The sequence below is a fragment of the Trachemys scripta genome, chromosome 13 (genome assembly GCF_013100865.1).
Source record: "Trachemys scripta elegans isolate TJP31775 chromosome 13, CAS_Tse_1.0, whole genome shotgun sequence".
In the NCBI taxonomy this organism is placed as follows: Eukaryota; Metazoa; Chordata; order Testudines; family Emydidae; genus Trachemys; species Trachemys scripta.
This window is the reverse complement of record NC_048310.1, coordinates 109,694-136,867: the sequence shown is the minus strand read 5'-3', so window position 1 is coordinate 136,867 and position 27,174 is coordinate 109,694. Positions and strand designations below refer to the sequence as shown.

General features: G+C 43.0%; 1 protein-coding gene across 2 annotated transcripts in view; it reads left to right on the top strand.

Annotated features, from left to right (window-relative positions):
• The first annotated feature begins 468 nt into the window (after positions 1-468).
• Positions 469-27,174, top strand: part of DCAF12 (DDB1 and CUL4 associated factor 12) — a 33,611-nt gene continuing 6,905 nt past the window's right edge. The window contains exons 1-6 of one of the 2 annotated variants that reach the window (XM_034788485.1): positions 469-715; positions 2,112-2,366; positions 13,894-14,100; positions 16,161-16,221; positions 24,654-24,847; positions 25,936-26,001. In XM_034788485.1, coding sequence (XP_034644376.1) covers positions 635-715; positions 2,112-2,366; positions 13,894-14,100; positions 16,161-16,221; positions 24,654-24,847; positions 25,936-26,001 — 864 coding nt within the window. In that variant the 5' untranslated portion in view covers positions 469-634. Of the gene's footprint in view, positions 716-1,564; positions 1,643-2,111; positions 2,367-13,893; positions 14,101-16,160; positions 16,222-24,653; positions 24,848-25,935; positions 26,002-27,174 lie in introns of those variants that run through there. The other variant, XM_034788486.1, reaches the window with a different exon arrangement.

Sequence of the window (27,174 nt, the reverse complement as noted above, 5' to 3'; positions counted from 1 at the left end):
GTCACACCCGGGGCAGATGGGCAGGAGGGGGGATCGCGCTGGGAGGAAGACCAGGGGTCACACCCAGGGGCAGAGGGGCAGGAGGGGGGATAGAGGGGCAGGAGGGGGGATCGCGCTGGGGCGGAAGACCAGGGGTCACACCCGGGGCAGAGGGGCAGAGGAGACGCGGCTCTCGCTGTGGGGCAGTAGCGGCAGATCCCGTGGCGGGGACAGGGCGAGGGCGGGGGTCAGGCCGAGGGGCAGATCACGCCCGGCGTTGCCGCCCCTGCGGTCCGCCCGACAGGCCGCGCTGGGCCTTGCAGGCCAAACCCCAGGCCTCTGAGGCAGGGCCGGGGGTTGAGTCGTTCACGTCCGCCCCGTTCTCCTAGCAACCACGCAGGGCGGGGCGCTGCGCAGCGAGCGCCCCATCTCCGCGCGGCCCGTCCGCGGCGGTTACTAGGAAACCGTGCGACGGGAGCTCTGCCGTAAACTTGTCGTCGGGGCGTAAAATGCCGTGAAGCCCGGCCGGCTGGGCCTGCGGGCGGTGAGAGGGACCGGGTCCGGCTCCCCCGCACGTATATGCCCCGTCCTCCGGCGGCCGCCTCCCCCTCCTGCTCCATGTGGGGCCCGGGCCTCGGTGTCTCCCCCGCCTACTATGGCCAGGAAAACAGTTAGCAGGAAGCGGAAAGCGGCGGCTGCCACTGCGGCGGCGCCCGGAGGGCTCCGGGGGGAGCAGGTAACGGGGGGAGGGGCGGCCGGGGAACCCTGCAAGGGCTCAGCTCATGGGGGCGTGAAGCGGTTCTGCCTGCGGAGCAGGTCATCGATCCCCCCTCCCCCCGGAAACCGGGGGACGCTGCGCGGGGAGAGCTGGGTCCAGGGAACAGGTAATTTGCGGGGGGGGGGGGGGAAGGTCCGAGGTCGGTGCGCGGGTGGGGGGGAAAGGGCAGGGCCTAGGTCAGCGCCTAGGTCTGCAGGGCGGCTGCAGAGGGTGCAGGTAACGGGCGGCAGAGGCGGGGGCCCGGGGTGGGTGTCGGCCCTAGGGAAAGGGGAGGAAGGGGTCCCGGGGAAGGAAGCGAGGGCGGTGGGGCGGGCTGAGGGGGCCGGGACGGACAGGAGTAGGTTCCCGCCGCCCCCGGGCCGGTGGAGGCTCGAGGGGAGACGTGGGAGGTAATGGGGGGGGCGGGGGCAGGTAACAGGGGGAGTCGGGGTGGGGAGTAACCGAGGGGATGAGCCACTTCCGGCCGGCCAGCCTCCTGCCGCTCGCTCGGGTGCCGCCCAGGCTTGGGCCCTGGGTCACCTGGCACCTGCCCTCCGCCCCGGGAGAGCGGCTGGCACCTGGCTAGCCCGCTGCGGGGGGTGCCAGAGGGGAGCCGCGGTGTCAGGGGCGGTCCCCAGGGGGGCCGGGGGGGGGCCATCCCCACAGGGCTCCGGCCGCTGCCCGTGTTTGGGTTCGAGCGTTCGAAGCCTGTAACCGACTCGCACTCCGGGCCTGGGGCGGAGGGAGGCGGGCGCTGCTGCTCCTGGTCGGGAAACTCGCTAGTGGGTCCTGATCAACCCACCCGTCCCTCCTCCTCAGTCACTGGCAAGCCAGTAGTGCTCGATGCTCCGGAGTGATTGTAAACGGAGTGGGAGGAGGTGCTTTGGAGCTCAGGTTACTACTCAGGTCGGTATTGAACCAGGCTGTGCATTTTAAAAAACCGCTCCTCCTTTGTGTTTGAATAAGGAATCTATTTGCTGGAACACTTCCACACACACACCCCCTCCAATCAGTCTAGGTTTGATACATTTCTGTGGAAATTGACATAATTAGACCTGTCATTCAACTATCTTGACCTGGGATACTTTCAGCTGTTTTAAAGTGCTTTGGGATTTCCTGTGGGTCATAGGCATCTTTGAAATGTCATTGGAACAGCAGCACACTGCAGTCAGAATTGGTGCCTGACAAATACGTATTTTAAGATTCTTAATATGGCTGAAGTTTATGCTGGGATGGGTTTAACCCTCTTGTATAGTATTTTAGGGTAGGTTACAAGATTGCATTTGTTCATTGATAACTCCCTCTTCAATACAGAACCATAAATTATTTAAAATATACTGTGACTACAGCATTGAATTTTGATTGTCATTCACAGTATGGCTGGGATCACTCAGCTCACAAAAGGAAAAGACTCCCCCCAGTAAAAAAGTCTCTGGTGTACTACCTGAAAGGCAGAGAGGTTCGGCTGCAGAATGAATCCAGCTACCACCGTTTGTTGCATGGATATGCAGCACAGCAACTTCCCAGTCTCCTGAAAGAGAGAGAATTTCATCTTGGGACCCTCAATAAAGTTTTTGCGTCTCAATGGTTGAACCACCGACAAGTGGTGTGCGGGACAAAATGCAACACAGTAAGTGTGACTTACTTGTTTTTTCCTCTGATAATTACAACTACTATTTTTATGCCTGGCCTATGTGTAAATCCAGCCTGTTTCCTTTCTATCAGAGGAGTTTACTACTTTTCTTCATGGAAAAATGATGGCACAGTTGAGTCTTGGCTTTTATCATGAGGATGTCAAGATTTGATCGTTATTGGCTTTTATGGACGGTAGCTGTAGAGGTGTAGGCCGGTTTAGTAACTAAGGCTAATAATAAAATAAGGCTCCATTACTCATTCTTGTACATGTTGCTCTCTGTGTACCATATTCTGTAAGTGCTTTTAAAGGGGCACTATGAAGATAATTTTGCATTTAGGTGTATGATTTTTTTCTCAATTTTATGGTCATAAACTGCTAAACTCAATTTTAAATATCAATTTTTTTCCATTTTGGTTTACTTTTGTTAACTTTATTCCATTTGGGCACGTGAACTACATTAGTTAATTTCATTTGTTTCTGGTGAAGCTAAGGTTCAGGTTCTTAGTGCTGCAGTGTTTGGATTTCGAACACCTCAGAGAAGTCATTGCAAAAGTCCATTGACTAAATTGGGGCCAGGATTGCGCATATCAAGCTACATGAAGCTTGATGGAGAAATAAATGTTGGCCATATGCTAAGTTGAGGGGACTCACAAAAAGAGAGTATGTGCTGGAGCAAACTGATAAATAACACAGCACCAAGTCACCTAGACTGCATGGTATATGAGAAGATGATTTAACTGTTTTTTGGCTTAAACATTTTGCGAAATGTGAGGAAATGGCATTTAGCTGTAATAAATTGGTAGAAATGGTATTTTCCCATTTAATTTTGTTTTTAAAGTATAACTGTGCTGTTGTAGTGATGGCTACAACAAAAATGGCTGAATTTAGAAAACTTGGCATGTAAATCTCTTAATGAGAACTAGTGCCTAGCTATATAAATTAAAATAGCTACATCATTTAAACAACTCTTGAGCAAAGCCTAACAATGCCTTGTTCTCTCTCCACTTATTTTCTTCCTGCTCTGGGACTGCTGCTGGGACAGTTTCCATGAGGGAGACTTAGCGAAACACAATAAATGCTTAGAAAATCTTTTTGTCCTTTCATGAGACTTGTAGGCCTTGCAGGGCTGCAGCGGTTTTTGCTTCATTCTGCGGTTTTTATCTGTACATTACAAAGGTACAAATGGGCTGCTACCTTATTAACAGAGTCTTGTGGGAAACTGTCGCTAAAGCTGAGGAATAAAAGTGGGGAAACTAACCTTGCTGTTATGCCCTCATCTCAGTGAGGTGTAAAAGCCAGAGACGAATGGGGGGGCTATTTAAATGTCAATATGAAGCACAGGCAATATCCTTTATTAAAAGAGAAAAAGCAAAAGATGGAAGGCAACATTGCTTCTTCATAACTGTGAAACATTAAGGAAATGCAAAAATGAAGGTTCTTATAGCCACTCTAGCGTGGCCACTTTATGGTACATATTTAATAGGGTTTTAAACCACACATTTCAGTAGAAAATATTCCGTGCACTGTAGTCATGTGCACTAACAATAGGAAGGTTAACTGATTCCCACAAAGGGCTAAATTGTGCTATTTGGATGTAAATCTGGAGTGATTCATTGGCGTCACTTGAGTTGCATGTAGTTTACACGAATGTAAAGGATTTAGCTCATAGTGTTTACTTGAATGAAAACTTTAACACAGCAGCAGTTTTTTTGCTTTCTGTAAGCTGCCTTTGGCTATATCATAAAATTAAAATTACTTTTTCATCGTCAAATTAAAATGTATTGACACAGTGTTAGCTGTGGCTTTGTTTTTGACGAATCTGCAGTGCATGTGGTTGGTTATTTCATACGCAATGTAAAGACCATGGATAGCCGTATCAGTTGCTACAGCGTCTATCAGATACAGAAGTAACTTCTTGTTTGAGTCTCTGGGTCCTTAATTTTTTCCTATAAATATCCCTGTACATGTTCTTGCACAGAGGTGGGCAAACTACGGCCCGCAAGACTGTCCTGCCCTGCCCTTGAGCTCCAGGCCAGGGAGGCTAGCCCCTGGCCCCTTCCCTGCTGTCCTCCCTCCCCCACAGCCTCAGCTCGCCATGCCACCAGCGCTCTGGGCGGTGGGGCTGCGAGGTCCTGCTGGGCAGCACGGTGGTGTGGCTGGCTCTGGCTGGGCAGCGTGGCTGACAGACATGCTGCTCTGAGCGGCATGGTAAGGGAGTGGGGAGCGGGGGAGGGGGGGTTGGATAAGGGGCAGGGGGCAGTCAGGACATGGAGCAGGGGGCGGTTGGATGGGGCGGAGGTTGGGGGGGCGGGGCAGCATTCAGTGGATAGGGAATGGTGGGGGGGTTGGTTAGGCATGGGAGTCAGTCCCAGGGGGCTTGTCGGGGGCGGGGGTGTGGATAGTGGTCGGGGCAGTCAGGGGACAAGGAGCGGGGGGGGGAGTTTGGATGAGTCAGGGGTTCTGAGGGGGGCAGTCAGGGGTGGAAAGTGGGAGGGGGGGGGGGGCCAGGCTCGATCATTGTCCTTATGTATTGTGGATTTCACAATTGGCAAGTTTTAAATAAAATTTGGTATCCATTTTGTATTTTACTAAAATATATATGACAGAGGATCCTATCCTAGTATCTCTGCCAAAAACTCAAACACACAATAGATTGACTTCTCTGAGGCGAGTTCTTATTTTGTCATTATTGTACAGTGACTAGCACAGTGGGGCCCTGTCCTTTGATTAGATTCTGTAGGTGCCAGTGCAATACACACAACCAAATACAGCTAGCAACTGTCACCCCTGCCCTGCAACCTTGGGTGCTTTACAGTATCTAAGCCGCTTCGTTTTAAGTGTAAACCAATTTTTACTGGAAAAAATGCTGGGTTTTACAAAAAGTAGTATTTGTTTTTTCTGATTTTCACCCTACTTTTGTATCATTCAAATATATACAAAAATAACTTGTTTTATTAGGAAAATGCAATAGATTGCATGAGATGTATGTATTACAATAACACATTAGTCTGTTTATTTGCAAAGCTGCCTGTTGAAGTAAGGCTCTGTAGAAGATACACACAGTAAATAAACAGGCACGCGCACACACAAGCTCTGAAGTGGCATGTGGATCTGAACATAGCGATGACTATCACCCTCACCGCATACACATTAAAAGCTGTTAGCAGATACCGTTTTAAAGATCTGACACACAAAATGGGAAGAAAACAAAAATCTGTATCAGAATACGTTTCAGAACACAAGGAAGTATTCAAAAGTTTTAAAAAAAGAAAAACACTCAACTTCATCCTTTTCTCCTATATGTGCTGCAAATGGTGTGACCCAGTTATTAAAAGCAAATATTTATAGGCTAATAGTTCTAAGTCTACAACAGTAAACTGTTCAAATGAAAAGTTTTATTTGGAGATGTATTGCTATCTTAAACTCAGAGGTGGTATTGTGTTTTGTGTTCTGTTTTAGTTCTGCAGCAAACCACATTGAATTCCATTAATCAAAGCCTTAATCTACTTCTTCCCCCGTCCTTCCGTACACCAAAATAAACCCCAATGTTTACCCAGAATTTTTTTCCCCCCACTGATTTTTCACTTGTTTTTGTTGTGGTGGTAATAAACGCCGATACGTTCTTGGGAAACAAATACAATAGGAAATGAAGGGCCCTAACAATGCCTTGCTGAAGTAGCTGCTACTTCGGCTGCTCGCAAACTGCCTTCCAGTTTGCAAGCCACACCATGTCTGTGTGTAACTGTAGCCTGCCAGCCACACTTGGGTTACACTCTAGCTCCAACCAGCCTTGGTTATACTGCAGAGTGATCCCAATACACCGTGTCTTGGATTTTCCCCCAGAAATGTCTGTCCTGTACTGCCCAGCCCTCTCCTGGACGATACAAATTATATTAGGTCCACTATTTCTTTAAAAGAATAATATGCACACAACTTGTCACACCAAATGGAGTTACCCAGACACTTCAATTTAAACACAATGGATTAGATAAAACAATAAAGTAAGTTTATAAACTACAAAGAGATTTTAAGTGAGTACAAGTAATGAGGCATTAAAGTAAAAAATTATTACAAGGAAAATAAAGACAAGACATTTACTAATATTCAGCTTCACAAACTATTTCAGATTCAAGCAGTTTCTTAACATATGCTTTCAGCAGTCTTACTGACCAAACCCTGTAGGTCAGGGCCATTTCTCCCACAGTTGAACAGATGTTTCCTTTGTCACTTCAGTGAATGCAATGGGCAGGGGGAGAGAGAAGGGTCCCTTGGCATGTGTTCTCCTTTTTATAGTTTCAGTCCACTTCTTGAAAACATTTCAGCTGTGCACCAGGAGACAGTCTATGTGGAAGGATGGTCCCTGCTGCTTTTTTTTCTCACCTGTTTGAGCTTTCTTTGTTTCCCTTCCTGCTTGATGACTCTGTTTACAGCTTGAATGCAAATGAAGTAGAGAACATACTCCTTTGTTTTGGACAGAACTGTTTGCTAGCTTCTGTTTAGGAAGGGTTATGGGGTTTGAAATGTGTTATTAATGCCCTATGGGGGTATCTTATAACTTCAGTGTTGTCACTCACTTTACCAGAACAGTGAGCAGCAAATAATGAGTTTGCTACAAAAACTATTACAATAGTGCATAGGGTGTGAACAAAGGGCTGCATTCTGTCACAAGCCCTGTCCCTTGATTGGGGTCTCTAGGTGCCACTGCAGTACATATAACCAAATAGAGCTAGCAACTGCTCCTCACCCCCAAACTGAGAGACTTTTACATGTCTGTCAAAGGATGTTTTAAGGTCCATATAACTTATAACAGTATCTAAATACCAATGATTGGTACCAGATATTTAGGCAGAGGAGCAGGGATGGATATGATTGCAAACAAACTAGAGAGAGAAACTTTAGGGCTGTGTGGGAGATGACTAGATTTGGTGCTTGGAAACAACATTGTGGCACCATAAAGGGGGCTGGAATGTCTGAACTTTAGTGTGTTTGAGGGGCCTCTCTTTAATCTTCATAGCTCTGGGGAAGGTCTTTTTACTAAACCCCAACCCCAAAAATGAGTTGATCACTCTGCAACTTCAGGTTCAAAACATCGTCCAGAACATACACTGTTCTTGTTCGTAGTAAAAGTTGAGGGGATTTCCTGTAAGTTCGGACAAGAAAATATTAGAGCTATGATGTCACTCCACTTACCTAGTGGATTTGGTTGTCAGTTGCTTCCTGTCTAGCAGAGGGAGGCAGAACTCCTTGCTCTTAGATTTCTTCTTTCGCCCTGTCAGGATTGATCGCTAAGTTTGGGCTCAGAACCTAAAGTTTTCCTTTTATTGGCTGTTTCTGAACTGGCTTTTCAAAGGGATGAGTGGTTTGCTTGCTAATGCCGATTAGACAGCCTTTCTCCCCCCAAGTGATTATTGTGTTGTGCTCAGAGCCTCAGCAGTCTCGCTGCAAGTCACCAGCTCTTGTTTGTGTTTGAATATTTGTCGCCTGTGCAGGAGGCTGTATGTCAGCACTGGGTCCAATCTCCTTTGCACTTAAAGAGATCAGCAGACTAGTCCCATGTGATCAGTCCTGAGTTTGTGCCAGAGCTGACCAGGTGGTGATCAAATGTAAGAGCGCTTTTTCTTCCTCTTAAATGACAAGACAATCACGAGGAACACAATGGGCTCCTGACATTGCAGCGCTTTGCTACTAGAGAGCGTACATGGTAATTCTCCCCCTTGTCTGGATGCAAGCTCTGATAGCCCCTGAGAGAAAGCATGGTTTAATATTTCCTTTGCAAGCCAATTTACTTTCCACTCTAATTACAGCATAGACCTATCCTAAGAGGTAAACACCCACGGCTGGTCCATGTTGGCTGACTCGGGCTTGCAGGACTAGGGGGCTGCAGGACTATTTAACTGTGGTGTAGACATTTGGGCTGAGACCCGCCCCCCCCCAGCAGGGTCCAGAACATCTACACTGCAATTAAACAGCTCCAGAGCCTGAGTCCTGCAAGCCTGAATCATCTTACAGAGACCAGCCGTGGGTGTTTAATTGCAGTGTAGACATACCCTATGCCTCTGAAATGGAGGATAGAGGAGAAGGGTGTTGTTCCCTGGCATCAGGGTTTCAGTCTCTTCTCTTATAAGCCTACATTTAGAGTCTGTAACCCTGAAGGTGCAGCCTCCTGAACAGACTAAATCTGACTTGGTGCAAATGAGCTTCTAAAGGAGACCCGTTCTTTCAGTTGCATGTTGATAAATAGGTGACCATTTTTTGTTCCCATAAGTAGTTGCTGTTCTGCCACCTGCTGCATGATGCCATTCATTTGCATTCATATTTTTCTTCAATTTCTATTTTGGCACTTCTCAGGAGATATGTGATGGGGTGTCAAAACTGATGCCCATTGGTAGGTTCAGTCTCTTCCCTCTGCATCCTTTGCAGTCTGTTTAAAAATATTAACTGTCTTGACAGCCTCTTGGAATTAAACACAATGGGAGAGGCACATGAGAAACTGACAAACTAGGCTTCAGCGAGGAGCAAATAGAACAATAACACTCTTCTCTCGTTGACAAGCCTCACCCCAACCTGAAAACAGTTTGTAATTAAAATTGCTGAGTGTCGTAGAGACACCATCTTGGTGTAATGTGACATTTGGTCTCTGGTACTAAGGGCTAGTGTTCAAGTTTGCAAGTAGGCTTATATGCTGCTGTCGTAATTTCTATCTAGGTTCTTATTGTGCCCATCACATGGCATAGAACTGATGGCCTCTTTCTGCCTATTTGTTAGCTTCTCGAACAAATGTTCCTGTTCTACACTGCCCCTTATGCATGCATTGTTCTCCATGGACTGATCCATAAGGCCACTACCCTTTCTTCACATCTATCCCTTAAGAAGCATCAGTACTGTGATACTGATAAGTGGGTTTTATGCTGGAGGTACTGAGATTTATGCTTATTCCAATCTCTCTTGTGAGGAAGTCCTACCAGTGTGAGAGCCTGAACTGTTCATAAAGAAATATTACTGTTTAAAGAGTGAAGGCTAATGCATAACCTACTGTAAACCACTTTCCATTCTGGTTTGACAAACTTGCTGTCAACTCTGTGACCTTACTTTTCAGCAAGACAGTCCTGGTCAACAATCAACTCAAATGCCGACATAAATAACCAAAATACAGTTTAGTTTATACAGAAGTAGCAATGTTCCTTCCTGCAAGAGTTTGAAAGAATTGCTGTGCAGAAGGAGTACAGTATGATGTGCTTATTTGTGTCACAAGGAAAGTCAGCGTGCAGGCACAAACCTGGTACCGTATAAATTTAAGTTTGTGCCCACTTACGGTGTTTATAGAAAGTACACTAACTAGAGGGTCACACACTTATTGAGTGTATAATTCAGCCTGCATAAGCAATGAGAGCAGCATATTAAGATCTTGCCTGTGATGCAGGCATCCGAAGAAGTGGGCTGTAGTCCACGAAAGCTTTGTTAGTCTCTAAGGTGCCACAAGTACTCCTGTTCTTCTTTTCGCAGCTGCAGTATGCCAGAGATATGTCTTCAGCACTAAATGAGCTCTCTGCGGTTTGTAGTCAGTGGAAATCAGCTCTTCCCCCTTTTTTCAGTTTTCATCAAAATCAATAGTTGTGCCTATTGATGCATAGAGCATTCCCTGGCATTCTGGAATTTATCAGATGGAGTATTCGAAATGTATCACGTTGCAGACAGACAAATGCCATTGAGTTTGTAGGACTTTGCTTTGCCCAGCCAAACATTTTTGGTTACAAAAGATAAAATGGGGCATGCAAGTCATGTGGCTGTGTGTAATGTACTGATGAGTTTGGCTTTCCTCCTTGCTGTCTCTGAAAGGCTGGTAAAGAACCAAAATGGAACTGACAGAAGAACTTGCAAACTGATTTAAGTACTTTATTAAGAGAGGAAGGATGGATTGTGTGGTAAAAGCACTGGCCTGTGTCTCTGGAGATTTGGGTTCAACTTCTGTCTCTGCCAAAGGCTTAACTGTGTGACCTTCAAGCAACTCACTTAATTGCTGTCTGCCTCAATTCTCCCATTGCAAAGTGGAGATCATTCTTTTGTATGGTTTAGTTTGATTGTAAGCTCTGTGAGGCAGGAGCTGTCTCCCAAGTGCATGTATATCACCTAGTACAATGGGGCCCTGATTGCTGCTGGGATTTGTAGGTGCTACTGTAATACAAATTCTAAAGAATGAATAAAGTTAGTAATCAAAGAAGGTACAATGAGATGGGTCAAATGTAGCCATAGCTAGAGCACTGCAAATCTGCAGATATTCACGGACCGTGTTTGTGGATCACGGGTCGAATGTGGATAGCAATGTTGTATCCGTGCAGGGCTTTAGCCATAATATCCAGAAGCTAAAGGGATGTGGCTGTGGCAACTAAGTCCCAGCATTCCATGTTTACATTGACCCAGGCATTCTCGTCTTGATCCTTGAGCAGCGTAGCCATCACCGCCTATACCTCTGATTCAGAGATGAGGAATCCTAGAAGCTAGAGATGGGAAAGGTCTGTTGGGTCATCCAGCCTGTTTCTGTGCTAGTGCAAGATTGTTCCCTGCTGGCCAGCTTGACTCTGCCCCATTTGATACAAACTAGGTGTGATCCTTTGGTTCCTGGTAGTTGCCAAAGCATTCTTTTGTCTGGTTAAAGCTTAGATGCCATGTTACTGCATACTGACAATTGATACAAATCACTCTTTGCTGCTAGTTAATACGTTTATGAAAGAAGTTAAAGAATAAAGAAACAAATCTACATAACTAACCATTCAGGGTATAGGTAGCTACCCAGTGCTTAGCATGTCCACATAAGCTTGCCCCATGAGTTGTGGTTTTTGAGCGCAGACCAGGATGAAAGTTCCACCCAAAGGTGAGTTATTGAGGGAGGGGTTCTCATTCTCACTTGAGATGGGGAGGTGAGAAGGGAAAACCACTAGGGTTTTATAGTGTAGCCATTCCAGAACTTTCTTAACCACCATAGAGACCAGACTGCTATAGACACCTGGAAGAGCGTATGCATCCATACTTTTATTTTCAGTCACAATCATGTCCTGGGTTTGTTTGGGACATTTAGCAAATGATGGGGAATAGGGCATTCCTGACTTAAGGTTTAGATGCCATAACTTGCTGGGTTTTTAAAAAAAACACTATTGAATTTAAAGCAACCAAATATTTTACACTTCTGAATGCATGAATTGATAACAGGATCATGGTTTCTGCCTTCCTGCTTCTTGCACTGTTGGACAGCACGGCATCTGTCTTACTGGCTGTGTTAAAGCCAGTTCAGTAGACCTATCAGTGGCTGCATTTAGCCTCCTGTTAGTTCCTTCCAGTCCTACACTTCTGTGATTCTTACTAGATCATGAGCAAATGTAGTGAAACCAGAAAGACCTGTAGGCAGTCGATAGTGCAAATTGAAAATCGGCCACCGCTTCCCCTTTTTCACACCTGCTGCCTCATGATGGTCTTGATTACCGTGCTAAACTCAAGCTATTCTGGTTATTTTATTCTTTGCTTTAATTATTTTTAGATCATTCAAAAATGTTAGGCACCTCATGGAAACAGTCCCTGCCTCTAAGAGCTACAGTTTAGGTCCAAATCCTTAACGTAGCTAAATATCTTTGTTAGAACTGCAGTGGAATTTAAGAAAACAGTGACATGCAGTAGAAGTAAGGGATTTCATCTGCAATGTGTTGGGGAGGGAGAAAGAGAACTGGAAACCTAGAACAGGACTGACAGAACAGGCTGGCACAGAAGGAGGGTAGAGTATTGTCACAGGCTCATAGCATGAGCAACAAATTGAAACTTAAAACATGTTAGTTTGGTTGCTTGCTGTAGGTGAATGCTATTAAGCATGGAAGACCAAAAAAATTAAAGTAGAAGGATTGGGTGTCAATGAACCTTGACATTATTTGTCCAAGTCCCCTTTTATGTGTGTCTCTAGTTTCTCAACCCTCTTGTAGATATTTGGTGGGGCCCTAATGGTTTTGCATTAGTGTCAGTTTTTTAGACTTTCACCTACAGTGTCAAATGCCTGCCCTGGGTGCCCGATGCAGCTTGTATGATATATTGATGTGATGCATATGGCATATTCAGAGTCTACAGAATCAAAGGTTTTATTTTTTTAAAGATGTTTCTAACACACACACAGTTGTGAAGAAAACCTTCCAAACATGAACCAGGTATAACTAATGCAATGCTGTTCCCCTCAGTCTGCAGGCATTCTGACTCCATTAATCTGAGTGGCGTGAACTGCCCTGTCTCTCATTAATCCCACTGCAATGCTAGCCTCCAAGCCTAGTGATGGCACGTGCACATGGTTGCACTACTTATTTAATTGCTGATGGGTGACATAAAGAAGAGGGCGGGAATTGGGGGTTCCTGCTGGAAGAAAGTAGGACACGAATGAGAGGGGGAGACAATACCTTGGGGGAAGGGAAGAAATAGTCCTAGGGAGAGTGGTGCTGAATGTGACCGTAAATACTGAACAAGTTGCGATGTTCAGATACCCTGTAAAGGCTGTTTTCTACTCTGATTTCTGTGCAAAACTCCCATTGGTAACAGTGGGAACTCCGTTGTGTATTGAAAGTAGTATGCAGTGCTAGACTAAATTTAGTGTTTCCTAAATAAAAATGGACTTCATCCCTCTCCCAAGAATGAGTTGGACTTCCCTGGCTTACACGGATGTGTGGATGTGTGGGATAGCAACTGTTAAGATCTACAATTATATTACATGTTATGGGTTTAACTTCATGTTTATGATTTGATGCTTATTAGGGAATGGAAAAGAATTATTAGTTTTCTGAGGCAACTGACAAAGAAATGATAGATAAATATAAACTGCATTCTAAGCACCAGAAACTCTTGTGCTGACCCCATTATAGAAGTGTCCGGCAAAGTGATAAATTCAGAACATGTTCCCTGTACTTTTCCCATTTCATTAATTCAGCTTCTTAAAAGCCTTTGATACTAAGGGTATGTTCAAAGAAATGCTACAAGTGTGATTAAAAGGGACAGTTAGCCTGAGCCCCGCAAGCCCAAGTTAAGGGGCTGTTGAATTGCAGTGTAGATGTTCAGGCAGGCTGCAGCCCAAGAGTTGAAAGTCTACTCTGCAATTCAACAGCCCTTTAGCCTGAACCAGCTGGTATATGGGCCAGGGTGTCTTAATTCCAGTGTAGACATACCCTAAGTGTCCTATGTTTGGATTTAAAGAAACAGTCAACTTACCACTTTTGTCTTGAGTGCTGGATTTCTGTTCTTACAGGTAACACTTAAGAAGTTACCTTAAAATCCATTGCTAAAAATTTAACTCTGTCCCTTTTAATCACACTTGTAGCATTTCTTTGAACATAATTTTTTGTGTCTTAGCTTTGAATTTAAGCACCATTATGAGAATCAACAATGTCCTAACTCTGCTCGAGAGTGGATCAAGTGACCTGCCATTTTGTTTCTTTTCAAACTTATGACGTGAATTTGGTTCAATGGCTCTGTCTCTATAACTTCATGTACATCTGTCTTTCAGCTGTTTGTGGTAGATGTCCAGACTGGTCAAATTACGAAGATTCCTATTCTGAAAGACCGAGAACCTGATATGGTAAACCAGCAGGGCTGTGGTATTCATGCAATTGAGCTAAACCCTTCGAGGACGCTCTTGGCTACAGGAGGAGACAATCCAAACAGCCTTGCGATTTATCGTCTGCCTACACTTGATCCCGTCTGTGTGGGAGATGTAAGTTAACATATTTGGGCAAGGTACAGAGTCACACAGTAGGTCGGGGTGGGCAAACTACAGCCCACGGGCTGGATCTGGCCCCTCGGGGCTTTGGATCAGACCCGTGGGATTGCTACCCCCGTGGCGCCACGGCACTCCCAGAAACGGCTGGCACCACGTCCTTGCGGTCTCTGGGGGACGGGGGGTCAGAGGGCTCTGCAGGCTGCCCTCACCTGTGGGTTCCACACCCGAAGCTCCCATTGGCTGCAGTTCCCTGTTCCAGGTAAGTGGTGCCGGGTTGGAGCCCGCACCCCGAACCCCTTCTGCACCCTGCACCCCAAGCCTCCTGCACTCTGAACCCCTGCCCTGATCCCCGTTCCTGCACTCCGAACCCTTGCCATGAGCCCCCTCCTGCACTCCGCACCCCTTCTCCACCCCAACCCCTTGCCCTGAGCCCCTTCCTGCACACCACATCCCCTCTCACACCCCACACTCCCTCCTGCACTTCAACCCCCTGCCCCAGCCCTACATTCATGGCCCTGTATGCAATTTCCCCACCCAGATGTGGCCCTCAGGCCAAAAGGTTTGTCTGCCCCTGCAGTAGGTATTACAGTGAAGTGTCCAAGGTCAGAAATCTCATTTCGTGCAGAATTGAAGTATCAGGGTGAATGCACTGGAGATATGGACACACATCGCTGTTTAATGTGGTCTGTGCACATCTTTAAAAATATTCTATTTAGTCTGAAAGAGTGAACAGGTAAACAGGGCAAGGGATGAGTCAACTCTACTGATCCTGGGGTTTTGATTCTGTCCTTAATAAGCAATCTTCTTGCAAAGGCTTCACTGTAGAAAGAGCTTCTTTGTAAGCCACATCCCCCAACAGACCCATTTTGGAGACCAGTGTTACCCTTTAGTTAGAAATTAGCAACATCCTAAATTGCTAATGGAAAACTGAAATTTCACACACGGTAAACTGAGGCATAAACCAGGCTGTTTAGCATAAAAACTATATTGTGAGACGATACTGTGGAGGGGTCAATGGTTCTTCTATAAGCCAGTGTGATTTGCACATGGATTCTGAGGACAGAATTGGGCTCTGTGGGTTAGTTCTAACTCTGTAGCTCTTGTTTGCATATGATGTAAACTGTACCATGCTCCATTTAATAATAATAAAATCTTATGACCTTTTAAAAAGGTTTCTTAAACAAAGTTAAAGGGAGTGTCTTCTTGAAAGCTTTGTTCTTGGGCAGGACCTTCACATGAGCATCAATGAATCACAGCAGCTGAGGTCATAATGTCTGTGGTAGCTGTTTTAGGGTGATAACCAACTGCAGAGTAGCCTAATTTCTAAGGTTTATAGGACATCACTTCCTATCCAGTTGCATAGTACTGTGACTTAACCTCTCTTACGCAGAATTACTCCCATTGAAGTCAAAAGAGAGCGTCAGGCCCACAGTTCTCTGTGAACAACTACAGTGGCATCCCTTGAGTTATCTAGCTTTACTATAGGGGTAACTATTGTGTATGGAACACCCATATTTCCAGCCTGACCTATTTTTCCAGAGCTGCAGTGTCATGGATTGTAAATACATAACTATTTTTAATGGCTTCTTAATATAAAATGTAGAACACAATTGATGACATCAATAGTAGTGATGTGTGTATGAGAAAATACACAGGAAATGTGATTTGTTTTTCAAAAGTAAGGGATGACCTATCGAAGTGCAGCATCTAATTCTTCAAACTTAAATTTTGGAACTGAATGAAGTTTAATCTTCATCATGAGGCTTCTTTACTCACCACTGGTGTTAAAGGGCCACTATCTATTTGAAATCTATTTCAAAAAGTAAGTTAAAAGTAGTTTCAGATAATAAACTAAAATTTGCAAGTTTTGTGATGTTGCCATCACAAATGTCTATTTTTTTTTAAATAGCATTTCCTTTTGTTGCTGTACAAAAAACCAAACTCCCTGTTCAAGGCAAACTGTACAACTAGTTGCGCATTTGCTAGCAGTTGGTATGTAAAATATACACACTGATAAAAAGCGGACAGGCTGACTTGTCCTTTTTTCTCTTCAGGATGGACACAAAGACTGGATATTTTCTATTGCCTGGATCAGTGATACTATGGCTGTTTCTGGTAAGTTTATCTTCGCGTAAGCCTTTTAGAGTGGTTGTTCAATGTCTGTGTCTGAAGGAAAGACTCCAAAGTGCTACTGGGTAAGTACATGATGTCTGACGAGGTGATCAGAGTATCAGGAAGATGTATTTGTTGGAGGAACAATGGAGCACAATTTTTTTCATGATGCTTCCAATTTAAAACCTGTGAAACAAAGACACAATCTATACTTGAAATATAATCACGGTAGCACCAAGCTGTCTGATATAGCTAGGAGCATCCTTTTTCTAATGCATTTTGTTTGTAGTATGGGTGGTACAACATGGCTGTAGAACTGCTATATTGGCCACACTACAAACAAAAACCCTTATTAGAACATGGGCACCTCTAACCATGACAGACAGCCCTGAATTGACATGATTCAACCTGAAGTATAGTTGGAGCCTAAATGTTGTGTGTGTAATTACAGACCTGGTTGAGACACCATCCACATGCATCTAAACTCTTTAGAGACCGGAAAAGTCTTTACCCGCAATTAAATAATTAAATCATGCTTTAAAAATAACCCCAAAACTCCACACCCATGTAGTTATACTGAGTGCCTTTAAATCCCACTAACCTAGTTGTTAGTGTGTATCAGGAAGAGAATGTATCCCACTAGGGAAAGTTTCTGCATATCCGTGCTTATTGTAGAAGTTGTCACTGGAAAACTGAATAAAGTAAAGCAAATCTTGATTGTGGAGGTGGGAAGTCTCCAGGAACATGTTCTCCAACACTGAACAATGAGGTGCAGTACTTGATTCTGCTCCTTTAGTAGGTAAGGTTTAATACCATTTAATAAATCTCTTTGTAGTCATTAGATATTGGATACCATTCCTCTGTATGTAGAGAGGGAGATTTGGGCTTGACTGTGGGTGTGGCTCCATCCAAAACCACCTGCAGCCTCAGTGGTGCTTTTTAAAGCTGCTTATTTTTAATCTTGGGTCAACTCTGAACGGCATTGGTCTTGCAGGGAGACTAGTCTTGCTTTCACACTTCTTTCTTGCTGATTATAGCTTTCCTTTACTATTGGTCTCAGCCTTCAATGAGCCTAGATTGGGGCGGGGGAGAAGAGGAGTGTCCACACAATGGGAAGCGTCTCAAGAAAAGCAAACTAGTAAAGTTGGAGAAAAGAACAGATATTACTGAGGATGCTTGATGGAGAGAGAGAGAAGGGAACAGCAGAGCAACAAGAAACCTAGTACATGATTGTTTTACCCTGTTTGTTACCCCCACATAGCTTCATCGTTGTGCATTCAGGGGAAGAGAGCCTGCCACATCACGTATACCATGTGATGCTTCAGGTTGGCTCTTTGGCATGTGTCCATGGGGCATACAGGTTCTGCTGTCTGGACATGTCACTAAGGCAACAAATCCAAGCATAAATACTGTATTTAAAATTGTAGTCGGCTTGCCAAGTATGTTCCGGAGAGCTTGTTTACCTGTGGGTCCTGGTGCAGAAAATGCCACGGATAAAACGATGGAGAAGGAGAATTAATAAACCCTACGAATATGAAACTAATTATCTTTGGCCATTAAAGTCGAGAAGCAGAAATATTTGAAATAAAGCTGAGGGAGGAGTTACCACATGCCTCTATGTAGGTCGAGAAACTGAAGGCGAAATTTCACACCACCTTCTGGGAGGCAGATTAAACATCTTTCCCTCTCAGGGAAAGGAGCTATTGGTCCCACTGCAGGTCAGGTCAGATTGCCAGCCACTTCCGGCTGTTTGGGATTAGAGGCCTGCCAGTCTCTGATGTCTCATGTGAACACTCAGGGGAGGCCTTTTTGTATCCTGCTCCAGAGAGGGCTGGAGGGTTGACTTTCCGTGTCACTTTATCTAAACACCAGCAAGAACGACGCAAGGGTCAACTTCCACCCAAGTGTGTGGAGTGTCTTATTCAAGGAGCTCATAGACATAAACTAAATCTCTTTTGACCTAAAGCAGCTTTGAAGGAAGAATAAGTCTCCCATTATAGGCAAACAATAGGCTCTTCCTTGGTAAGGGCTTCTGATAGGTTGAATAATTCTCTAGATGATACTTATAAGCCTAGGGTGACAAATGGAATTCTCCCCTTGGCTTCAGGGCTAACCAGTTTAACAAGATACAGTGACACATTTCTGTTAGCAGTAATAAAAAGAACAGCTTCTTTATAAAGTGTATCAGGGTGTTTAGAAATTAATGGGGGTGCTATTGAATTTTAAATCTCCATAACAAACAAGATTATGCTCCATTTAAAAGCCATGACCGTATAAATTAATTGAGTGGTAGGACACTTGTATCATAAAATGTTTTTGGGAAGCCCTTTACTGTGATTGTCAGTAATGAGCGTTCGTGGGAGCTGATGGGCTTTATTTGATGGTAAAAGACACAATATGTTGAGCCAATGATGTCATGCCGGGATACTGCCATGTCTGGATGACTCAGAATCCATTTTATACACCTCTACCCCAATATAACACGACCCGATATAACACGAATTCGGATATAACGCGGTAAAGCAGCGCTCTGGGGGGGGTGGGGCTGCGCACTCCAGTGGATCAAAGCAAGTTTGATATGACGCGGTTTCACCTATAATGCGGTAAGTTTTTTTGGCTCCCAAGGACAGCGTTGTATCGAGGTAGAGGTGTACTTTAAAAGTAAAAAAGAGAGTGTACCAAAGGCTATAATTTCGAGGGGTATTAATCCTTACTTGCTCTTTCCAGCTTCAAAGGGACACTCACATGAACAGAGCCCTTTTTAAATCACACATTCACAGAGGGCACAGAAATCATGAAAATACACCCCACTCCGACACTGTGATCTTTGACATTTTTTAAAAAAGGGAAAACATCTGCAAGTTGAGAATACAAAAAATTACTTAGTCAATTTTAAGGACGGAATGAATTGTATTGAATTTACTTGTAAACTTCATTCCATGCAAACTGTGAAATTCCATACTTTGCCATTAATGCTGTTAGAAATTTTCTTAAAAATTTACACTGCCCTACACATGAACCGGGCAGGAGTTGTTATCCATATTGTGTAGGCAAAGAAGGAGAGGTACAGATGGCAAAACTGAGGCACAGATGGAAGTGAGTTGTCCAAGGCCCAGAGGGATTGGGTCTCAGGGCTGGGAATAAGAACTCAGTTCCTTGCTCCCAGACCTGCGCTCCTCTAGTGTCAGTGTGGTCTAATTTAAATCAAGGTGACTTTAAATCATTGTTTAAAACTGATGATTTAAATAGAGGCTTTCCACTTGATAATTTAAATCATCATTTAATCAATTTTTCCATTTGTACTTGTTTTCTAAAAAAGTGCATTCTCATTGGTTGGCATAATCATTAAAACATGTTGATTTCCAAGTCAATAGAGCCTTTATGTTAATTTGGTACATCTTTTTGCTACTTAAGAGGGTGCACTGTAATGTAATACATTTATTTAAGCAATTGTATAGCTTCATATTTTCAGATTGTTATTAATTGTACATTTTTAGTATGTTAGAAAATGGTGGATCATATATTGTCTATTAGGTAATTAACTTTTTGATTTGTGTCAAATTGCAGTAGGCTGGTAATTGGAATTTAAACACACAAAAGCATATAAAACTTATTTTTATGGAACAAAACAAACTTAAATGTTTTGGATACCTAAACTTTTCTTATCAAAACATGTTCCACGTTTATAGCTAAAGGAACAGAAGGATTAATTATAGTCCGTGAATTAAACTGATTGCTTCAGGTCACCTTGAAAAACATTCAAATTTCACTAAGTGAAAGTGACCGGAGCTTAAGTTTCTACTCGTCTAAGTCTCTTGAACACGAGACAACAGTCTCTTAAGTTACATAAGCTGTCATTCAAACTTTTAAAATTAGTACATCTCATCCCTTGTTCTGATTCATAGACTGGAAGAGAGACAAGTTTTTCTGCTTTTTCAATTCCCAGTTGATTTCTCAATTTTGAATGAATTAGAATATTTTCTTCATTTGGACTTTCTGTGCCTGCAGAGGAGGCTACTGCTGCCGAAAGTTGGTTTAACACTTTAACAAACTCTGGTGCTTAGCTAGTGACATCTACCAGCTCAGTGGTGTGACTTTATTTAAAACATCAGCAAACGAGTACTATTTTGAATGGTTCACCTCCCGCCCTGACATTATTTTAGCTGTAGCCATGTTGGTTCCAGGATATTAGAGAGACAAGGTAGATGAGGTAATAGCTTTTATTGGGTCAGCTTCTGTTGGAGAGAGAAACAAGCTTTCAAGTCACACACAGCGTGTCTCTCCCACTAAGAGAAGTCGGTCTAATAAAAGATATTTCGTCACCTACCTTGTCTCTCATTATTATTGATGGGTGATTATTAGATGCCCAAGTCTCAGCAACATCATCTTCAGCAGTTAGGCGTCTACCTTGGTGCACTGGATTGAGAATATTGGTATGAAAATGAGATGGAGAAAATGCTCGATCCATCTGCTTTTTTTACTTCCTACAATTAAACTTTGTGGTTGAATATCTTTTTCTTCAGTATCTCTTGAAGTTCTCTCCAAATTTCCACAGCCTCAGCAGTAAAGCAGCAATCTTTCTGCAGTTTTTCCAAGGCTATGGAAATAGGTTTCAGTATATTCAGCATATCTTCTACATGTCTCTTCAGTCAGATATTGATGACTTTGGCTGTGATAGCTCTATCGTGTCATGATTTTCTTCACAAATGGTCATCCGAATAGGCCAGTTCTTAATAAATAACCGAAAATGGTCAACTACTTGAATTCCATTGTACATTAGTTTGTATCCTCCTGCTGAAGCAAAATGGCTGTTACTGTAAATGTTTTGTAATTTCAATATTGTCCTTTATTCTGGAGTCCTACGTAATAGGTGCATCAAAAGAGCACTGCACCTGTATAAGTTTCAAGTTCCTTTCATTTATTTTCTTCTCGTTTTCTTGTCATCTTTGCCAAATTTGCAGCATTGTTTGTGACAAAGCTATGCACTTGACACATTGTTCAGTTTGTTACATCAGGGTGTGCTCATTCAGCAGAATACTTAAGAGAAGTAGCAGTAACAGCTGTATCAATTGTTTCTGTAAAATAAGTGGTTCTCAACGTTTCCAGATTACTGTACCCCTTTCAGGAGTCGGAGTTGTGTGTACCCCTAAGTTTCACCTCGCTTAAAAACTACTTGCTTACAAAATCAGACCTAAAAATACAAAAGTGTCACAGCCCACTGACTGAAAAATTGCTTATTTTCTCATTTATACCATACAATTATAAAAGCAATCAATTGGAATACAAACATATTTGCATTTCAATGTACGGTACATAGAGCAGTATAAACAAGTCATTGTATGAAATTTAGTGTGTACTGACTTAGTAGTTCTTTTTATGTAGCCTGTTGTAAAAGTAGGCAAATACCTAGATGAGTTGATGTACCCCCTGGAAGACCTCTGCATATCCCAGGGGTACGCGTACCCCTGGTCGAGAACCACTGAAAGAACCCCACTTTCTGTTGGTACACAAGCACACGTTACTGGATCATTGTGTACGTTACTCCACCCATCAAGACTTAATTAATTTTCCTGACAAGGTTTGTTGCACACAGTTCAATTTCCTTGTCGTACACGGTGTCCATCAATGTCTGCTGTGCCGGGGGGGGGCTGGTCATAATAATTGAACCATGTGAATGAAATGTATGTTCTCAACAAGGAAAAAAAGGAGAGAAGTTGTTACATAAATAGCTGAGCAACTTTTTCACCTATGGAGTTTGGCTGGTCCTGATCATGAACTCATCCATAAGCTTTACTGGATGATGAAGAAAGTCTTTCTGATACAGGTAACTTACTGTGTGATGTAGCTGAGTTGCAGCACTGCCGGTGACACCAGCAGTTGACTCTGAAGTTGCAGACATTGCAGATGATGGACATCCACAACCTTTAATGTCTAAGCTGGGCCCTAAAACAAAATGGTAAACACAAGTTACACTCTCACTGAGTGTCACTCAGTGCACTGCCTTAAGAAAAATTAAAAAGGTTATAAATGAGATTCCTCCTACTGCAGCTGTTTGTACCACTGCTGAAACTATATAATTTATTCTAAACCCAGTTTTGTAGGGAAAAATAATTAAATTGTAAAGATTAGCTAAATCTATTTAAACACTTATCTCTAGCAATATACCAAACAGCTTGAAAAAACTCTTTTTAAATGTTAAAATTCATACATGCCTAATAAAACTTTTTAAAAGGAAATCTTCGCCTAGGATGTTTGATTATATTGAGCAATTAAAATCATCTCCGAAGTCCAGCAATAATAGTAAAAATGTAATTGATAAATACTCCCACAACAAATTAACATACCTATTATGTTTTGAAATTCATCAGTAATCCACCCAAAACGCACATGCCCATGCATGGCAATAATCAGTGTTCTCCTTTATTAGCATAGTAAGACATGGTAGGCAGTCTGTAAGAATGGTGCCAGAATAGGTTTACTGACCAGCTGATCCATATTATTCAGACATGTCAATATCATTTTCAGTCATTGCCTTGTTAAGAGCATTTTTCATATTGTTTCATTCGAACAATCAGGCCTTGCATCTCTTCGTTGCGTTGTTTACATTTGGCATGTGTTCCTTTTTTACCCAAAGGTACAGGAATTTCTTGTAAAATATTCCTGTACGGGTCTGTTTTACAACCTGCAGCCATGGCAGTTTTTCTCCAGTTCCCAGGTGTTGAAATCAATGCTACAGGCTGCACTCTGAAGAACATTGTCCCTTCTTCACAGTGTCTTGCTTTGACACCATTCTTGCTCCTTTCTGGTTGTGTACTCTGGTCCTCCTTCCTTGTTACATAACTTCCTTCCCCACTCCCCCCGCATCGCCCTCAGAAATACAAAAGAACAACAAACTTAAGATTCCTGTTTGTGTAACCCACATGTCTTTTGCACTGCAGTATTTTATTTGTTTAGAAGCTGAGGGAGGCAGTTGAGAAATTAATGGATTTCTGTTTGCTTGTAGTGCAAGGAGACAGGGCAAGGCAAGGCCATTTACTTGATGTGCCAAGAAGGCGGGGGCTTGGTAGTTAGTGGGAAGATCAGTGTTTTTCCAGGAGCTGGAGAGAAAGTTTCCATGGTGGGTGGAGTCCTAGATATTCATAATTTGAGAACTCAGCCAATCTGATCTCAGTTAAGGAGAAGCTGTGAAATAGGAATATGGCACCACCTTGATGGGCTCAGGCAGTGATCATGATGAGATATATGATGCTGTCTCCTGGAGTCCTAGGCTGGGTCTCAACACCTATGATGACTTTGCCAGTCTCTTGTGCCCAGTAGCAAGCCCCTGCACCCCACATAGGATCAAACTCTTAATACAGTATATGACCTATTGTGCCCTATTTCTAAAGCTTGACCTCAAAAGTTAGGTGTTTTTTTCCCTGACTCTTTCTCTATATAGGAAAGCAGCATTTAATTGCAATTTTTTGATAGAGGTTCATGGATTTAGCATATTTTTAAAGTGTTTTAAGAGATTGTAATAAGTTTAGGTCTTAACATATTTTGTATTAAATTCAGACTTCATTTTAAGCAGGTTAGTTTTTTTAAAAGAAAAACTTGGTATAATTTAAATGAATTACATTTTTTACAAAATGGATTTTTTTATTTAAAAAAAAAAAGATTTTATCCAATCTTGTCTAGTGTCATCAGAGACTATACGAAGGATGGTCTTGCTGACTGGTGTCTGTAGACCCAATAGAGAGAAATAAAATAGTTGCTTGTCTGAAGATTATGCTTGCTCAGTCTCTTGCCATCTGAGTTCCTGGACACATTCAGGGCTTGTCTAAACACACAAGATGCACAGGTTTAACCGAAATCAGTTTAAAAACCGGTTTCGTTAAAACAACGCAAGCCACTGTTTGAACACTTATGTTTGTTTAAAACTGATGTCAGTTTAGTTTGCATCTGTAAATCTACTGCCAAGTTTAAACCTACTTGAGTGTTCGTTCAGGGTTTTTCCACTGGTTTAATGAACCCCATTCGAAAATGCACCTTTTAGTTAAACCAGTGCAACAATGTAGACTAGACCTTGCTGTTCCAGCCACCTCTAAGCTGCTGCTAGTTGTATGTTCGCTGAAGATGATCGCTCCAATTTGATGCTCCTGTTTACTGCTTGTAGATCTCAGAATAGCTCGATTTGATTGAGCTGCTTTAAAATGTAGGTAGCCATTGGCAAGTTTTAATGAACCCAGTTATCTTTCTAAATTTGACTGCTTTCAAATATCATACTTTTATTAGACTTTATTAATACTTAAAGACCAACAATGTGTTCAGTTAGATTAAACTAACAGCACTTTATTCTTCCCTTGTCAGGGCCATGTCTTACTTGCTTGACTGAAGTTCCATCTTCAATAGGGAAATTTTGTGTGCCTAACACATGCTATGTCCTTTCTATTCAGGTTCCCGGGATGGCTCAATGGGTCTCTGGGAGGTGACAGAGGATGTGCTGACTAAAAGCGATGCCAGGCACAATCTCTCTCGAGTCCCTGTCTATGCTCACATAACACACAGGGCACTGAAAGATATCCCCAAGGAGAACACCAATCCAGACAACTGTAAAGTCCGAGCACTGGCATTCAACAATAAGAACAAGGTCAGTAAGATAGAAACAGGGAACCTGAGAGGAGTGAAAAATGGTAATCTTTCAGTTTGTAAAATTGGATACAAAATTAGACTGGAATCACTTTAGTAAATGAACAGCAAACCTGCATCTGCGGTATATTTTGCTTGCTGATTCTTTTGTCTTCCCCTTCTCTGATACTGATCTTTGTCTGCTTCTTTTGTCTCTGCCATTAACAAACAGATAGGATCTGGAGCAAACATCAAATGTTCTTCTGGAAGGAAAAGTTTTCCTGTGGGTTTTCTGGTTTTAAGCTCTTTGGCCTATGGAATGTGTCTATACAATAGGCAAAATACTAGACGAGTTTGGACCATGCTAGCTGGTGGTAATTCTGTCCCCACTCTTAACTGGTGTACAAACCGTTATTACTGATCAGTGCATGTCTGCCAGTGGCCAGCTAATGCGCATTCAACTGATTCGACTCCTAAGACATAATATTAGACAACTCAACATTTTTTGTTGGCCGAGCTTGGTTTTGGTATTTGTCAAACTGTAAAAATGTATCTTGCAAACTAATTAATACCAATTGTTAGGGAGGAGGATATGGCTTCTAAAAGACTCTCTATTGTGATACAAGACTTAAGTTTTTGTTAATATGCATACATACAATCTTCTTTTAATATTTATTGCCCCATGTTGCTTTAGGTGCTGGTGCTGAGAATTGCCAATGCTAACTTGTAGTGCATTTTCTTAGACTCATAGACTTTAAGGTCAGAAGGGACCATTATGATCATCTAGTCTGACCTCCTGCACAACGCAAGAGCAAGAGTTGCTCACTTGACCGAACAAGGTTCTTATATTGGCTAAGCTACCGTTTGGTTGTAGGCTTTCCATTTCACTTCTGGTCTTTCCCCACTGTACCTTTTGTGCTCTTGTGTTCTACTGAAGTCAACGTGCAATTAAGACTTATCTTGTACAAATTCATCAACAGATCCAGGGAGCATTCATGTATAAGTTCAACTCAAGTCATTTAAAGTAACCTTTAAACAGCTGCTTTGCATTGTAATTTATTTGTACGAATATATATCCTATGGAAGCTAACTTTTTTTTTTTAATTCTAGGAGCTAGGAGCTGTGTCCCTGGATGGGTACTTTCATCTTTGGAAAGCAGAGCACACGCTATCAAAGGTTGCCATTCTTGTGTATTTATGCTAAATTTCAATAGTTAACCTATCAGTTAAGGCTGCTTCCTACTCTACATCAGTTTCCTTAGAATGTGTCTGAATAGACTCCAGCAGTGTCTGTAAGACACTTGCCCAAAACGTTGATTTGAAGCTTGAAAAGTTTCATAGCAAAGGTAACGTTTATGAAGTTAGAGCACTGGACATGTGAGTATTTATTTCCCTTTTGAGAGAGGGAAACTCCTAATTTCTTACTAATCTTGGACAAATTAGGAGCTTTCACTTGTCTTGTTCTAGTGTTAGTTCTACTAAGGTTTATCAATATGAGGAAGTTGCCCTGGTTTGACTTAGGCCTTGTCTACATTTAAAACTTATACCAGCAGAGCTGTGTTGGCTAGGAATGTGGAAAAAATCCTAGCCAACAAAGCTGTGCTGGCAAAACCCTCAGTGTAAATGCAACGATGCTGACAAAGTGCTGCTTTTGACATAGAGCTAATGTTGTTCAGGGAGGTGGTATTACTGTGCTGGCTGAACTCTTCTGCCGGTGTACGCTGCACCTACAAGAAGGGGCTATGCCAAAATCGATCCTGTAGTGTAGACGTAGCGGTAAGATGTACTTTCAAACTGGTTTAGACTGGTGCAAACTGCTGTTGATGCTTGGTTTGGTTTAAACTAGGCTTACTTCAACTTAGGCTAAGTTAATCAGGAACAGATTTAAACAAAGATGAAGCAAGAGTGTCTACACAGGGAATTGTACCAGTTTAACTAAGCCTGTTTAAAAACAGTCTTTAGCTAAACCAGTACAATCTCTACATGTGGGCAAGATCTAAATGCCTGTCTTTCTCCCTTCCCTGCTCTCCAAGAGCTGCAATTTCCAGCTTCTCTCCACCCAGTGGCATTACCATCTCTCCTTGCCCCTCTCCTTCAAGTCTTTGCCCTATAGATCAAATAAAAAGCAACAGAGGGTCCTGTGGCACCTTTGAGACTAACAGAAGTACTGGGAGCATAAGCTTTCGTGGGTAAGAACCTCACTTCTTCAGATGCAAGTAATGGAAATCTCCAGAGGCAGGTATATATCAGTGTGGAGATAACGAGGTTAGTTCAATCAGGGAGGGTGAGGTGCTCTGCTAGCAGTTGAGGTGTGAACACCAAGGGAGGAGAAACTGTTTCTGTAGTTGGA